The following is a 16498-nucleotide window of genomic DNA, read 5'->3' on the forward strand; positions in this document are numbered from 1 at the left end:
TCCCTCTGCCGCCCAACCCCCACCCCACAGCCTCCCCAGCCCCAGCCACCCTCCACAGGGGACAGCGCCCCCCCCGGAAACCCCCAGCCCCCCTCAGGCGCAGCCCCCCCCCGTGGCAGCCCCCTTTGCCACCCAACCCCCACCCCACAACCTCCCCAGCCCCAGCCACCCTCCACAGGGGACAACGCCCCCCCCGGAAACCCCCAGCCCCCCTCAGGCGCAGCCCCCCCCCCGTGGCAGCCCCCTTTGCCACCCAACCCCCACCCCACAACCTCCCCAGCCCCAGCCACCACCCACAGTGGACAACGCCCCCCCGGAAACCCCCAGCCCTCCACAGGGGCAGCCCCCCCCCCACCTCCAGGGATAGCAGTTCCCCTCCCCCGCCTCAAACAGCCCCCCCCCGTGTATGGGGGCAGCCCCAATAACGACCCTCGCCCCCACCCTTGGGGGGTGGGGGGAGATCCAGAACCTCCCCAGAGCATGACCCCAGGGTGTCCCATATCCAGTCCCCTCCCCCCCCCGCCACTGGGCAAGCCAGCAGCCTGGGGAGTGGGGAGACGAGCTGCATGGGTGGTTTGCATGTGGGGGGGCTGAAAACCAAGGCCCCACATTTCGTTCGGGGTGGAGGATCGCTCCCATGTGTTAAATACCCCAGAGAAAATACCCCTTGTCTGGGGTAGGTAGGACTAGCCATGGTTGCCTGGACAGCCCCCCCTCCCCGTTGTTCCCCAGAGACTCAGCCTTAATTTTTTTTTTTTTAAATGAAGACTCCAGCCGCTATGATGTCAAAGAAAAGCTTCAAAACGCGACTGGAGGAGAACCAGAGTCTGCCTGAGTCTTCCGAGAGCCGGAGCCGATTGCTGGGAGAGGTGTGAACTGCCCCCAGGATACAGCATACAAAGATCTGGAGACTTCAGCTTTGTGCGGGACCTTTATTACAAACACTCCCACAACCCACTCTCCGGATACAACCGAGTATTTGCTGCCTATCCAGTGAAGGGGAGTTAACAACTCAGTCACCCCCCTCTGTGCATCCCATATTCCTGTACTGACCTACCCTTAAAATCCCTCTCACCTCACTGGCCAAGACCAAAGAGGCAGGGAAGTCAGGGGTAGGGTGACCAGATGTCCCGATTTTATAGGGACAGTCCCGCTATTTGGGGCTTTTTCTTATACAGGTGCCAATTACCCCCATCCCTGTCCTGATTTTTCACACTTGCTTTCTGGTGACCCCTGACTAGGGTGACCAGATACGTCACAGCCTCACTTTTGAAAAACCAAGTTAAATTGACAGTCACCATTTGTTTTTCCTTTAAAAAGACAGATCTCTAGCCATTAAAAATAAAGTGGGGAAAAAAGAGAAAGAGATGATAATTTAGATCAGGAGAAATTCTTTGTTTTTTTTAGCACCAGAAGCGGCAGGCTCATGCCATCCTGTGGCCTGGAGTTCCCCAGGTGAAGGTCTGGCATTCAGCACTTCCCGGGAAGGCAGCGACCTGGAATAAAGAGAGGCATAGGGTCAGAACTTCAAGAGAGTGGCACATCTCCAAGGGTGAGTGGAGGCTGGTGCATCTATAAGGGACAGCCACACACAGTGATAGACGGCCATTCCCTCCCATAGCCCCTGCCTCCCCCCTCCATTAGAGAACAGGGCATGGATTCTGCCTGGGACATATCATCATATATCTTACTTGCTGCACGCCCCCCCTTCCCCAAAATAACCCCCCTGAAGTTCACACTGCTGTGACTTTTGCAGCCACTTCCTTAGCCAAACTGCAGAGATTTGGCTCCTCTAGCCTATGCCCTCCCCCCAGAAAACCCCCTCCAAGATTCACACCTGTCCGCCATCTCTGAGATTCACACCCCACTGATACACATGCCTTCCCCAATTCTTACCTCTGTATCCATTCCCCAGAAAGCCGTTCAGTCCATACTTGGCCTCCTTGCCTCCTAAAAGGGGATGAGAGCAGATGAGAACCAGTCACAGGCCATCCCGGTCTCTGCTACCCAAAGGAGAATCACTCTCTGTGGACAGCACTAGAGGGCATAGGACACACACGCAAGAGCAGTTTCGGTTGCATCACTAGACAATAGGATACAATGTGAAATCTCGCCCCCACACACTCCTACCGTATGCTGCTGGGGTTAGTCCATAGCCCCCGGGAGCTTGCCCTACTGTGAGTGGCCCGTATCCCCCTGCAACAGAGACAAGAGTTAGCATGGGGCACTGAGGGGAGTGGGGCAGGAGCGCTGGCTGTGGGGGGAGCTCCCGCTACTCCAGTCCCAGGAGCAGATGCTATGTATGGGGGACTCTTACCAGCAGCCAAAGCCTGCAGGTCCCCTCCGTTCGCATAGCCCCGTCCGTTCCCGTTGCCTGCAGCGGTGGGAGGAGGAAATTAGCAAAGGGAAGGGGCTTTGAGCCCCCGGGGATGGGTACCCGTGCGTCCAGACGCGGGAGGAGAGCGGGGACCTCTCTGGGCAGCCCCTCTCCATTTCTTACCATCCAGGGCACTGAGCCCAGCCGGTTGTGCCCCATACATCAGCTGCCCTGCGCCACCTGGAGGAGGAAACACGGTGGTGGTGGGAGATCAGCAGGGGAGCGGGAGATCCCACCAAGGGCTGGGAAGGGGAGTGTGCTGGGACCCCAGGGAGCTTTTCCTGGGACGCTGGAACCCTGGCGGCCAGGTGGCCCTCATCCACTGCGGGCAGGGACGGGAGTAGATATCACAGTGGGGCTGCAGCACTCACACGGCTTCCTGTCTGCACCAGCCCGGGGCGCTGCAGGCCATAGGGGAAATGCCTGGGGTCTCCTGTCGGGGCAGGGGGCAAGGTTATTTAGGCAAGGCAGGGTTAGCGGGGGGCATCCCAGCCCCCTGCCCCACATCTCTGTGCAGGGTGCAGGGACTAAGATATTGGGCGGCCTAGCACAGACCCCTGTGCCCCAAATAAACGCCTTGCCCCCTACAGTCCCCTCTGTAACAACCCTCTGGATAAATTCCACCACCCATATGAGCCCAGAGCCCCTACCCACACCTACCGTATTTCCCACCGCCGTAGTCTCCCCCCAGACCGGTGGGCATGGCCTGTTGGGGCTGCCCATTGTATGGGGGCTGGCCCAGGCCTGCAACATAGACAGTGTGTCAGGATGGGGGATAATTCCCCTTTGTGTCCCCCTTGAGCCAGCCAGTTCCCCACACTGGGGCTGGATTGGAGCAAAAGGCCCCGCGTCCCATTTCCTATCCCCCAGAGCCCTGCGGTCAGAAGGGCTCACCAAATTTAGCAGCTGAGAGATCTGTGCCAGGGCCAGCGAAACGCCCTAGGTATGCAGCCTGGGCACCTGGGGATGGGATAAAATAAGGCAGTTAGCTTGGCCAGTGCCCCTCACTCCCGACCCACAGCCCCTGCTAGCCCAGCCCTGCGGTCCCCCACCCACCAGCTCTGCCGGTGCCCCTCACTCCCGACCCGCAACCCCCTGCCAGCCCAGCCCTGGGCTCCCCTCCCAGCTCTGCCGGTGCCCCTCACTCCCGACCCGCAGCCCTCTGCCAGCCCAGCCCTGGGCTGCCCTCCCAGCTCTGCCGGTGCCCCTCACTCCCGACCCGCAGCCCCCTGCCAGCCCAGCCCTACCCCCAGCTCTGCCGGTGCCCCTCACTCCCATCCCTCTTGTCATTGCACACACCGTTGCCGTATCCTGACTGGAGTCCGGCCCCAGGGTGACTGTTCCCTCCTCCACCATAGCCTAGAAGAGAGATGGGAGATCAGACTCGCTCAGCCTGGGTGTGTGGGGGAATTAAGTAGAATTTGGGGTCCCCTTACCATTCCCGTATCCAGGCTGTGCTCCATTGACTAGGTACCCACCGCCTATTCCGGGATATCCTACAGAGCAAAGAGAATCCAGATCAGCCACAAATTGGGGTGCACTGCCCCAGCCCTGGCCTCTCCCAGCAGGGAGCGCTGTGGGGAGTGGGGCAGGACGCTGGCTGTGGGGGGAGCTCCCCCCTATTCCAGCCCCGGCCTCTCCCTGCAGGGGGCGCTGTGGGGAGTGGGGCAGGACGCTGGCTGTGGGGGGAGCTCCTCCCTATTCCAGCCCCAGCCTCTCCTTGCAGGGGACGCTGTGCTTAGCTTATGCCCCTTACCTTGTTGAGTTGTGGGGTAGCTGCCGGCTCTGGGTCCTGCCCCAAAACCTGCGGGGAGGAGAACCCAGAATGAGACCAACCCAGACCCTGAAGAATCTGGCTTCCACAGTGTGGGCTCTGGCCCTGGGGGGTGGGATCATCGGGGGGGAAGGGGGGAATCAGGGATAGAGTAATGGTGGGGGATGGTTAGCAGGGGGTTGGGACCTGTGCAGGGAGGGCTTTCAACCCCTTCAGGGCCCCCCCCCTCCAGCCCAGTGAGCCCTTCTCCCCCCAGGGAGCTGGAGGGGGCATGGCCAGCTGGGCTTTCCTCAAGGTGTCATTGGTGTGAGCTGTGGGATCTCCAGCAAGAAGGTGAAGAAAGGTGGTGGGGGATGGGGAAGAGGACACAGCATGGGGCGCACATAAAGAGGGATGGAGACACCGCAGGGGACACAGATGGGGGGTGCATGGGAGGGATTCCCTGCTTTGGGGGCTTTCCCACCCACCCCAAGGCCTGTTGGGGAGGAAAAGCAGAGGGGTCAGGGTGCGGGGGGTGTAGTGGAGGGCCAGGCACTGACCTTCCTGAGAAGGGGCAGTTGGAGGGGTAGAGGGGGTATGGGAATATAAGGGGCAGTGTGGTCTTACTCACCTCCCAGGGGCAGCGCAGCATGGAAGTACCCTGAAATAGACACACAGGGCACAGGGGGTGCTCTCAATCCTGACCCACAGCTGCCTGCTATGCCAGCCCTGCCCCCACAGCTCTGCTGGTGTCCCTCAATCCTGACCCACAGCCCCCTGCTAGCCCAGCCCTGCCCCCACAGCTCTGCTGGTGTCCCTCAATCCTGACCCGCAGCCACTCTGTTTATACTCACCTGGCTTTTGTTTTGCACCCTGGGGATGACCACCTAATCCTGGAAAAAGGATAATGGGAATCTATGAGGACGCTGGGAGAGGAGTGGTGTCAAGTGGTTAGAGCAGGAGAGGCTGGGAGCCAGGGCTCTGGGTTCCATCCTTGGCTCTGGGAGGGGAGTGGGGGCTGGTGGGTTGGAGCAGAGGGGCTGGGAGCCCGGACTCCTGGGTTCTCTCCCATGCTCCGGGACGGGAGTAGGGTCTAGTGGGTTTAGCAGAGGGGTAGCACCATGGATACCCACGGCCCATTTTTGTGGCTGGCGGCTGGGCTGCGGACACGGATGTTGTACCCGCGCCGCGCTCTCCCGACCAGCCCTCGGGCTCCGAATCCAGCCCCGCTCTCTCCATCCCGCAGCAGCAGCACGTGACCCTGTCCCACAGAGCATCCTGGGAGTTATAGTCCCCAGCTGGCTCGGCCCGAAGGGAGTGCACCATGCGCTATTTTGAACAAGGCATGGTTGTACTTTAAACTCCCGAGTGGCGGGCGCTGTGAGCAGAGTACGTCCCGGTGGGTCTGTGCGCGGGCGTGGGGGTGTCCGAGCCACTCAGGAGGACGGCGCTGCACGCCGTGCCCCGGAGGCAGCCCCCAGCCCGGAGTGGGCAGGAGGTGCGTGGGGCAGGGCAGGTGGGGGTATGTGGGAGGCAGAGGCTTGACTCAGCCCTGTCACTGCTGTGTGGTGCCCTGCGCAGCTGTTTGTGTCTGCGCAGGGCTCAGCAGTCCAGGATGTCAGGACTCCTGGTTCTATCCCTTGGCAAGCCCCAGCCCCATGCCTCAGTTTCCCCTTCCATACTCGAGGCTCACTATGGACGTCCCCTCGCCAACAGCCAGATGGGGGCAGGCTGGGGGCGGACGAGGTTCCCCCCATCCGCAGTGCCCTGGGATGTCTCTGGTCGTGAGATCGCACAAGGGAGCAGTCTCCCCCAGCTCTGCGGGGAAAGCCGGGACCCCTGCGTCCAGCCTGCGCCAAATCGCCATGCTTTGGATTCTGATCAGCTGGTGGGAGAGAGTCGTGAGGTCTCCCACACGCCAGAACCCCCACCCTTTGTCACTCAGGTTTGGGACTCCGGGGCAGTGAGGACTGCATGGGGAGATGGGGGCGCTCCTACCTGCACCATAACCAGCGGGGACCCCATAGCCTGTGCAGAAAGAAGGAGAGAGGGGTTAGAGCCAGACGTGTTTGTGGGAGAGTGCACAGCGCTGCCCACTACTGGAGGGGATCGGGACTCTGTGTGTGTGGCAGGTGCCCTATAGTGCTCCGAGCTAACAGGGATTCTCCTTTAGCGCCACACTCCCCAGAGAGGTCTCCAGTATTTCTATGGCTGGCGAGTCAGGGATTCACCCTGCCAAGGTGGGCAGAGAAAGGAGCCTTTGCCCTCAGTGGGGCAGCTGATCCCCACTCACCTGCTTTGCCTGGCTTCACCCGTACACCTGTTGCCACTCCAAACCCGTTCTGAGCTCCTGCCGGGAACAGAGAGGAAAGGGATTAGCTGGGAGGTGCAGCGGACGAGATGGGCTCCATCTCTGCTGGGGGAACAGTCCTTCTCAGACAGAGCTGGCCAGGTCTCTGCCCTGGGCGGCACAGATCTGGGGTGTGGAGTCTCATGGCTGGAGGACACGTCTTCTGGAATCCCACCGCCCAACTGTCCCTGCTCCCGGCCAGCACAGTTCGGGAAGGAGCTGAGACCAGACGTCACGAGCACCATGGGCAGCACCCAAACCACCCAGCAACTTCCACCCCTAGCCTCTCATTCCCCGCCCCAACCGCACTCCCAGGGCTCACCTGGTCCCGGCTGCAGTCCTTGGGGTCCATAGCCGGTGTGTGGTCCTGGAAGGAAGGAGCAGACACTAGGGATGAGGAATGCAGCAAATGCACCATCACAGTTCACTACAGGGAAGTTGGATCTAGTGGGTCAGAGCAGGCGGGGCTGGGAGCCAGGACTCCTGGGTTCTATCCACGACTCGGGGAGGGCAGTGGGGGTTGGTGGGTTAAAGCAGGCGGGGCTGGGAGCCAGGACTCCTGGGATCTATCCATTGCTCGGGGAGGGGATTGGTAGGTTAAAGCAGGCAGGGCTGGGAGCCAGGACTCCTGGGATTTATCCACAGCTCTGGGAGGGGAGTGGGGACTAGTGGGTCAGAGCAGAGATTGGCTGGGAGCCAGGACTCCTGGGTTCTATCCCAGCTCTGGGAGGGAAGTGGAGTCTGGGGTAGGGGCTGGTTGTCGCCAACCTGCCTTGGCTCCAGCTGGTCCCAGCCCAGCTCCAGGGTGAAATCCCCCTACACCTGCAACTCATATAGCACATGGAGTGAGCCAGCCCCCTGAATCCCCCAACCTGCTCTCCTGCTGGGAGACCATTCCCCCCTCCCCTGAGAATGCTGGGTTCAGCTCAGCCAGTCATCCAGCCAGGGACCCCTCCCTGGGCAGCCCTGCCTCCTTTCCTCCAGCCCCCCTCTGCATCCTTCATCCAGCCTCGCACACACCCCTTCCCTCTCCCTGTCCCTCCAAGCCCAGTCTGCCCACTCAGGAACAGCTCCCCCTGTTCCCGGCTGGGGGTGCCACTTACCCCGGATCAGCGATGGGAGGTAGAGGCGCCTTAGGGCTCCGTTTGCCTGCGGTTTCACTCCTGGGAGGGAGTACGGGGGGGGGGGGTCATAGGGGAGCTGTCAGAGATGGGGTCTCTCTAGAGAAGCGCTGCGGGGCAGGGTGATCAGGGGACACCAAGGGACTGGGGTTCCTGGGAGATATGAGAGGACTGTGGGCTGAGGGTCCCTGCAAGAATGGGCTGGAGAGTTGGTGTCCCTGGTAGAGGGGGGCACTGAGGATGGGGGCGCTTTGGGGCAGGGACCCATGAAGGGGGGGCTGGGGGCAACTCCAAAGCAGCAGGTAGAACCCAGGAGTCCTGGCTCCCAGCCCCATGGGTGGGCGTGGACAAGGGTGGCTGGTGTCACTTGAACTGGGATTTTGTGAACCAATCCAGGACTCCTGGGTTCTCTCCTCAGCTCTGGGAGGGGAGTGGGGTCTAGTGGGTTAGATCGGGGGGGCTGGAAGCCAGGATTCCTGGGTTCTATCCCGGCTCTGGGAGGGGAATCAACCTAATCTACCCCTTAATTGAATCCCCGTCTCAGTTTCTCTCCCCTCTGCCAGGGGCTAGCTCCCCCCCCTCACACCCCCACAAACAGCAGAGCTGTCCCCAAGGGTCCCCTCTGCCCCCCAGGACCTGCAGCACCCAACAGGGGCAGTGCAATCATATGAGGCAGCCCTGGCCCCCACCACTATCCTGTCCCAGCCCAGCCCCGCAAACCCCAGTCCCAGACCCCCTGCTCTGCTCACCCCCCTGCAGGCTGCCCCTGGCCAGGCACAGCAGCAAAAGCAGCCCAGCGGGCAGGGTCCCCAGCCCCATGGCGATGTGAGCTCCCCCTCAAGCCGTGAGCCCCCTATATACCCATGGCCCCGCCCCCCCAGGGAACGGTTCTACCCCTGGCCCCTCCCCCAATGACCCACTTGCCAGGAGGGGGGAGCCCCTGCAAGGAGGGGGCAAGGGAATGTGTGTGATACACCCGCACACCAGTAGACACGCTCTGTTGCTCGCAATGAAACACACACTGATATCCACACATATACAGATGTTCACACGGTTACACTGATACAGACACACCTTGAAACACACACTGATCCGCTGATACATACACACACGCACCCTGATCCACACACACATATACACCCCCATAGGCACACATACTGCTACCCCCCCACACCCTGTTCCACGCACACACTGATACACACATTGATAGACACCCATCCACACACACACATTGATACCCACACACATACACTGACACATGCAAACACAACCGGAGAGACACACTGATCCACAGAAACTCACACTTATCCACCCACACAAACACAGACACACGCTGATACACACACCTCAACACACACGGCCGCATACACCCCACATTGTGCACACACCATACACCGATACACTAACACAGACACTCATATCCCACAGGCAGGCACACAGTTGCAAACAGTCACACAACACAGCTACGTGCGCCCACGGAGCAGGGGTCAACCCCTCAAGCAGGAGGTGGCAGGGACACCCCCGCATAGACACACAAACCTTGTTCACTGCAGCTTGTCAAAACCAGGTGTATGATTATGTAATTGTGTCTCACTTCTGACTCTGCAGTGTGGGAGTGGGGCTGTGGGTCGGGAGCGAGGGGTACCAGTGGAGCTGGGGGGAGACGCAAGGGTGGGCTATCAGGGGGCTGCAGATCAGGAGTGAGGGGCACCGGCAGAGCTGTGGGGAGCCCAGGGCTGGACTAGTAGGGGGCTGCGGGTCGGGAGTGAGGGGCACCAGCAGGGCTGGGGGGGGTCAGGGCTGGGCTAGCAGGGGGCGGCGAGTCGGGAGTGAGGGGCACCGGCAAAGCTGGCAGAGGAGCTCAGGGCTGGGCTAGCCTCAGCCTCTTGCTATACAGAATTTTTAAGGGCCTCCCATGCTGTGGGCTTCCTCCCCGCAGTGCCCTGGCAGCTGGCTGCCGTGCTGGAAGCTAACTCCGGCACGCGCCCTGCTGAGTAAGCCATAAAGCCGCAGGGTAATTTGCTCTGTCTGTTGTCACTGTCCAAGGTAAACGCTGGGCCCCTGGCCCGGCTGGTAAAACACCGATCCCTGCGGTCGGCAAACAGCCCTCCAGCCAGCTCAGCAATGAGTCCGACCCAGCTGTGTCTGAGTAGTCTGGAGGCATGGGGGATCATGTGTCGGGGGGGTGGGGTGGGGGACTGACCCCCAGATCCTGCCCTATGGGGGGACCTCTGTTAGGATGGAAGTCAGAGAGGGGAAATGGAAGGGGCAGGGAGAGAACTGGTGTGTATGTGAGCTGTACTGCCCCCTGCTGAAGGGACTATGTATAGTATGGCGCCCCCTAGCACCAGGCTGAGATATGGGCCCGGGAATCCTGGGGGCACGGCACCCCCTAGCACCAGGCTGGGATATGGGGTAGGGACCCCTGGCGGCACGGTGCCTGCTGTGTAGATCTTTGGGGCTCTCACCCTGCCCCGGCACATTTCGGGTGCATGATCCATTCCCTACCTCTGTGGGGTGGGGGATTGGGGGTGGGTCAGATGCAGGGAGGACAAACGCTGGCGCTGTCAGGGAATGTCACATGGGGCGGGGGAAGGCGGGACTGAGAAAGCAGTGGCTTCCTCCCTGGGCAAGGGGACGAATGCCCCACTCCCCCAGGCCCAGCTGTCCCCCACTCTCCCCAGCCGGCACGGCGGAGCCCAGGGGCGCTGTCCTGCCATCAGGGGACACGTCTCCTCCTTTTGTCCCCAGCATACAAAGGCTGGAAACTGACTCTGGAGCACTTCCCTGACCCCCGGGAGCTGGGGATGAGGGGAAGAGACTGAGACTGAGGGACCCAGGAGTCCTGGCTCCCAGCCCCCACTGCTCTAACCCACTAGACCACAGTCCCCTCCCAGAGCTGGGGAGAGAACCCAGGAGTCCTGACTCCCAGGTCTGCCCCCACCCTCTTATCACACTGCTCTCTTTTTCCTTCCTTCTCCTGACACATTCCTCCTGTCTGCCCCCTGACCCCCTTCTTCCTATTCCCCAACTGAACCCCTGCCCCAGACATCACAGCCCCCTGCCAAATTCTCCCCACCCAGGCACTATTTGCCTTTCCCATCAGCCTCTCCGGCTGTCTGTGAGGGGGGAGCCCAAAGGGGGGTGACCCCAGGTGACCCTCTGCCCCATAACTCACAGGCCTTCCTTTTAAACACTGCCGTGCAGTATTTTACACTGTGAGGATACGGGGAGTGGCAGCTGGAGAGAACCCAGGAGTCCTGGCTCCCAGCCCTCCTGCACTAGCCCACCAGACCCCATTCCCCTCCCTGAGAACCCAGGAGTCCTGATCTATCCCTTTCCCATATCCCTTCTGTCTGGAAGGACGGACTGGGCCCTCGGATTCCCGGATCGGGCCCATCCGGGATTCAGGAACCTTCGCGGGGGGGTCCCAATATGCTGAAGGGAGAGGAAATGTCCCTTGGCTGGCGGCTCCACCACCGCGCCCTGTCTGGCAACAGAGTCCTGGCCGCCCCTCGTCCCGCCTGTCTGGCTGTCCTGCCAAGGGCTGGGCTCCCCCCAAGCTCTGCCGATTCCCCTCACTCCCAAACCGCAGCCCCTGGTAGCCCAGCCCTGCCCCCCCAGTTCTGCCAGTGCCCCTCACGCCCAACCCACAGCCCCCCAATGGGTTAAGATCTCCCGGCTGATTTCGGCCCCTCCCCAGCTCTGAACCCAGCCTTGTGATATTGACTTTGGGTGGTTCTCGGCTTGGTGCGGTAAATTTCCCCATCTCCTGGCTCCATGACTGGCCCTTGGGGGACAAAGCCGCGCTGGGCCGTTTGCTTGAGGGTGGCGGGGGGACAAGTCAGAGGAGGAATTGGGGCTGGAAGCGTGACGGGAACATCTCCAAGCCCCTTTGTTCTCCTGCCAGGGGCCTTGGCTGACTCTGGGATGGGAAGAAAAGGAGAGACGGAAGGGCTCACCAAGGTCCAGGCTAGACTGCAGGAAGGGTTTGGGTGTTGTTGCAGCTGTGGGGGGCGCTGTTCTGCCGCCAGGGTGTGGGTCCTGCCTCATGGCGCTGCTGGCGGGCTAGCAACCTGGGCTGGCTTATCCACTCCTGGCCTGCTCCTGGGTCTAATCCCAGCATCAGCTAATCCTAATCCCTGCAGAGATACACGGAGGGGAGTGCATAGAAACATTGAGGGGTGCAAAGGGGGGGGCGAGAGAGAGACAGCCACAGCCACTTGCGCTATCCCACCAGCTCCCACTTCCCTCCCAGAGCTGGGCTAGAACCCAGGAGTCCTGGCTCCCAGCCCCCCCCTGCTCTAACCCACCAGCTCCCACTTCCCTCCCAGAGCTGGGCTAGAACCCAGGAGTCCTGGCTCCCAGCCCCCCCTGCTCTAACCCACCAGCTCCCACTTCCCTCCCAGAGCTGGGGACAGAACCCAGGAGTCCTGGCTCCCAGCACCCCCCTGCTCTAACCCACCAGCTCCCACTTCCCTCCCAGAGCTGGGCTAGAACCCAGGAGTCCTGGCTCCCAGCCCCCCCTGCTCTAACCCACCAGCTCCCACTTCCCTCCCAGAGCTGGGGACAGAACCCAGGAGTCCTGGCTCCCAGCACCCCCCTGGCTCCCAGCACCCCCCTGCTCTAACCCACCAGCTCCCACTTCCCTCCCAGAGCTGGGGACAGAACCCAGGAGTCCTGGCTCCCAGCCCATCCGAAGCAAAACAGGAGCCCGCCAACCGCTGTTGGCTGCTAGATGTATGCCCCTCCCCTCTGCATCTCCCCGGGACTCTCCCCAGACCAGGCACTATAACTGCCCCTTCGGGGTCCCGGATCCACAGCCGAATTTCCACCGCAGGGGGGAAAAGGGAGAGGGGGCCGGCTCCGCTGTCCCTGGCTTTGCGGATCCCAAGGACAATTTATCACCTCCCAAGGCTTTGTCCCCAGCTGGGGGTAGGGGAGAGGAGGGTAGTTGAGAATGTAAGATCCAGTGTTGTGGGGGACCCATGTGCCTGCCCCCCCAGCCCTGTTCACAGCAATGGGCCCAGTATCCTCCCTCCCTTTATTACTTGGACGTCAGGCTACAGGAGAGTTTGGATCCTTCTTTTCTGTTCCCCCTGAATCTTGGATGATCTTGTAGCAGGTAGTTCCACTGGCTCCCCACACAGAAACCCCCCTCCTTTGCTCCATGTCACAGCGTGTCTGCCCCACACAAGCGGTGAAAGGGTTCACGTGGGCCGGAGCGGCCAAACATGACATCGGTGGCTCTTGCAGGGTGGGCCAGGGGTAGTTAAAGAGGAGACCCAGGCCGGGGGGGGCAGGGGAAAAAGGGGATGCCAGTGCGCTTACCCTTCCACAGTCCCTTATTCAATGCGGGGAGAGGGGGCAGGCCTGGGCGAGCAGGGGCTGCGAGTTGGGAGTGTGGGGCACCGGGAGAGCTGGGGATCGGGGGAGCCCAGGGCTGGGCTAGCAGGGGGCTGCGGGTAGGATCATTTAATCCCCTGCATACAGGGCTCCCGCCTCACTGGCCGCCCCTCCCTGCTCTCGAGTCATGCGGCGTTGGGGGGTCCCGTGCATTTCTGTGTCCCAGCGATCTGTGCTGTGAGGGGGGTGGGGTTGGATGATGGACATGTGTGTTTGGGTGGGGGGAAGTCTGCTCCCTGCTGTGTGTCATGGGCCCTGCACTGCTAACAGCCCAGGAGACTCCCTCAGGCACACAGAGCCTATCCCCCACCCCTCCTATCGGCCCAACCACTCTGCGCGCTGCATGGGAATGGCCAGGAGAGGGCGCCAGACACCAAATGAACAAAACGCAGCCCTGCCGGTGCCCCTCACTCCCGACCCGCAGCCCCCCCGCTAGCCCAGCCCTGCCCCCCAACCCTGCCGGTGCCCCTCACTCCCGACTCGCAGCCCCCTCTCTAGCCCAGCCCTGCCCCCCCAGCCCTGCCGGTGCCCCTCACTCCCGACTCGCAGCCCCCCCTCTAGCCCAGCCCTGCCCCCCAACCCTGCCGGTGCCCCTCACTCCCGACTCGCAGCCCCCTCTCTAGCCCAGCCCTGCCCCCCCAGCCCTGCCGGTGCCCCTCACTCCCGACTCGCAGCCCCCCCTCTAGCCCAGCCCTGCCCCCCAGCCCTGCCGGTGCCCCTCACTCCCGACCCGCAGCCCCCCCGCTAGCCCAGCCCTGCCCCCCAACCCTGCCGGTGCCCCTCACTCCCGACCCGCAGCCCCCCCGCTAGCCCAGCCCTGCCCCCCAGCCCTGCCGGTGCCCCTCACTCCCGACCCGCAGCCCCCCCGCTAGCCCAGCCCTGCCCCCCAACCCTGCCGGTGCCCCTCACTCCCGACCCACAGCCCCCCGCTAGCCCAGCCCTGCCCCCCAGCCCTGCCGGTGCCCCTCACTCCCGACCCGCAGCCCCCTTTAGCCCAGCCCTGCCCCCCAGCCCTGCCGGTGCCCCTCACTCCCGACCCGCAGCCCCCCCGCTAGCCCAGCCCTGCCCCCCAGCCCTGCCGGTGCCCCTCACTCCCGACTCGCAGCCCCCTCTCTAGCCCAGCCCTGCCCCCCCAGCCCTGCTGGTGCCCCTCACTCCCGACTCGCAGCCCCCCCTCTAGCCCAGCCCTGCCCCCGACAGCCCAGCCGGTGCCCCTCACTCCCGATCCGCAGCCCCCTGCTAGCCCAGACCTGGGCTCCCCCCAGCCCTGCCGGTGCCCCTCAGTCCCGACCTGCAGCCCCCCGCTAGCCCAGCCCTGCCCCCCCAGCCCTGCCGGTGCCCCTCACTCCCGACCCGCAGCCCCCCCGCTAGCCCAGCCCTGCCCCCCCAGCTCTGCCGGTGCCCCTTACTCCCGACCCGCAGCCCCCTGCTAGCCCAGCCCTGCCCCCCAGCCCTGCCGGTGCCCCTCACTCCCGACTCGCAGCCCCCCCGCTAGCCCAGCCCTGCCCCCCGCCCAGCCGGTGCCCCTCACTCCCGACTCGCAGCCCCCCCGCTACCGCAGCCCTGCCCCCCCAGCCCTGCCGGTGCCCCTCACTCCCGACCCGCAGCCCCCCCGCTAGCCCAGCCCTGCCCCCCGCCCAGCCGGTGCCCCTCACTCCCGACCCGCAGCCCCCCCGCTAGCCCAGCCCTGTCCCCCAGCCCTGCCGGTGCCCCTCACTCCCGACCCGCAGCCCCCCCGCTAGCCCAGCCCTGCCCCCCAACCCTGCCGGTGCCCCTCACTCCCGACCCGCAGCCCCCCCGCTAGCCCAGCCCTGCCCCCCCCAACCCTGCCGGTGCCCCTCACTCCCGACTCGCAGCCCCCTCTCTAGCCCAGCCCTGCCCCCCCAGTCCTGCCGGTGCCCCTCACTCCCGACTCACAGCCCCCCCTCTAGCCCAGCCCTGCCCCCCCAGCCCTGCCAGTGCCCCTCACTCCCGACCCGCAGCCCCCCGCTAGACCAGCCCTGCCCCCCGACCCTGCCGGTGCCCCTTACTCCCGACCCGCAGCACCCCGCTACCGCAGCCCTGCCCCCCCAGCCCTGCCGGTGCCCCTCACTCCTGACCCACAGCCCCCCGCTAGCCCAGCCCTGCCCCCCGCCCAGCCGGTGCCCCTCACTCCGGACCCGCAGCCCCCTGCTATCCCAGCCCTGCCCCCACAGCCCTGCTGGTGCCCCTCACTCCCGACCCGCATCCCCCCGCTAGCCCAGCCCTGCCCCCCCAGCTCTGCCGGTGCCCCTCACTCCCGACCCGCATCCCCCCGCTAGCCCAGCCCTGCCCCCCCAGCTCTGCCGGTGCCCTTCACGCCCGACCCGCAGCCCCCTGCCAGCCCAGCCCTGCCCCCCCAGCTCTGCCGGTGCCCCTCACTCCGGACCTATAGCTAGCCCCTGCTAGCCCAGCCCTGCCCCCCACCCAGCTCTGCCGGTGCCCCTCACTCCCGACCTATAGCCCCTGCTATCCCAGCTCTGTCCCCCCCCTCACCCCCCTGCTCTGCCGGTGCCCCCACTCCCGACCTACAGCCCCTGTCCTCAGAGGTTTGGGCCTATTAACGGGTGGCTCCTGCCGCCCTGCCCCCCAGGCAGATGGGAGGCCTCAGGATTCCTGCATAACTTTGGAGATATGCACAATGCCAGCGACCCACAGAGATGGGCTAGCAGGGGGCTGCAGGTCGGGAGTGAGGGGCACCGGCAGAGCTGGGGGGCAGGGCTGGCCTAGCAGGGGCTGTGGGTCAAGATTGAGGGGCACTGGCAGAGCTGGGGGGTCCCAGGGCACCGATAGCAGGGGGCTGTGGGCCGGGAGTGAGGGGCAGCAGCACGCTGTGGGTCGGGCCTTGGGCTGGGATAGCTGAGGGCCCCATTGGATGCCGTTCCCCATAGTGTCCACCTGGTGGCAGTGCTGCATACCTGCGGGTGTGCTGGGGGAGGCGGTGGGATACCTGATACCAGGTGAGAGCCCAGAGCTCCAGATTCGGCTCAGTGACTGCTCTGTTCCCAGGTGCCCCCCACCCCCGTCTCCCAGCCAACTGTTCCCCTGGCAACGGGCTCCTATCTCCCGGCTGAATCGGCCTGGGCCATGGTCACACATAGCAACGACCTAGAAAAGCAGCCACTGGTGGTGGTTTCCCTTCCCCCCCATGCCTGGGTTTGGCAGTTTCAAGTTACCCCCTGAGCCAGCCAGTCCTGGGGGCTGGATTGGAGCCAGCACTCCCTGGAGGGGAGAGGCCCTGTGTCCCATTCCTTGCCCCCCTGAGCCAGCCAGTCCCCGCCTTGGGGCTGGATTGGAGCCAGCGCCCCCTAGAGGGGAGAGGCCCTGTGTCCCATCCCCCCCCCCCCCCCAGCCAGCCAGTCCGTGTCCCCCTGGCCCCCTGTCTGGAGTCTGTTTGCTCGGTGGTTAATTTCTTATCCGCAGGTCTGAGCCGTGTGTGCTCAGCTCCCCCCTTATCAGCCCACGGACCTGAC

General features: G+C 63.7%; 1 protein-coding gene across 2 annotated transcripts; it reads right to left on the reverse strand.

Moving 5' to 3' along the window:
• Window positions 1–862: 862 nt before the first annotated feature.
• On the reverse strand, window positions 863–16251 carry LOC114022220 (spidroin-1). Of its 2 annotated transcripts, XM_043549680.1 has the most exons (19): window positions 15944–16251; window positions 11564–11743; window positions 7584–7643; window positions 7249–7302; window positions 6803–6847; window positions 6424–6480; window positions 6129–6158; window positions 4985–5023; window positions 4762–4791; window positions 4134–4181; window positions 3814–3873; window positions 3677–3736; window positions 3272–3337; window positions 3038–3121; window positions 2501–2557; window positions 2318–2374; window positions 2131–2196; window positions 1897–1950; window positions 863–1496 (listed from the first exon to the last, which is right to left on the reverse strand). In XM_043549680.1, the coding sequence occupies exons 2-19, from the start codon at window positions 11652–11654 to the stop codon at window positions 1471–1473; spliced, it is 984 nt and encodes a 327-aa protein (XP_043405615.1). In that variant the 5' UTR covers window positions 11655–11743; window positions 15944–16251; the 3' UTR covers window positions 863–1470. The 2 variants fall into 2 exon arrangements, with proteins under 2 accessions (XP_043405615.1, XP_043405616.1); XM_043549681.1 differs by lacking the exon at window positions 7249–7302 and having other exon boundaries at window positions 15944–16248.
• Between the last annotated feature and the right edge of the window lie 247 nt (window positions 16252–16498).

The sequence above is a fragment of the Chelonia mydas genome, chromosome 6 (assembly GCF_015237465.2).
Source record: "Chelonia mydas isolate rCheMyd1 chromosome 6, rCheMyd1.pri.v2, whole genome shotgun sequence".
NCBI classification, from domain to species: Eukaryota; Metazoa; Chordata; order Testudines; family Cheloniidae; genus Chelonia; species Chelonia mydas.

Coding starts and splice junctions, on each gene's coding strand:
- LOC114022220 (XM_043549680.1), bottom strand. CDS start 11,654: ATGAGGCAGGACCCACACCCTGGCGGCAGAACAGCGCCCCCCACAGCT. Junction 4,792..4,984: donor GGGTGCAAAACAAAAGCCAG/GTGAGTATAAAC, acceptor TGTCTATTTCAG/GGTACTTCCATGCTGCGCTG. Junction 1,951..2,130: donor ACTAACCCCAGCAGCATACG/GTAGGAGTGTGT, acceptor ATCCCCTTTTAG/GAGGCAAGGAGGCCAAGTAT.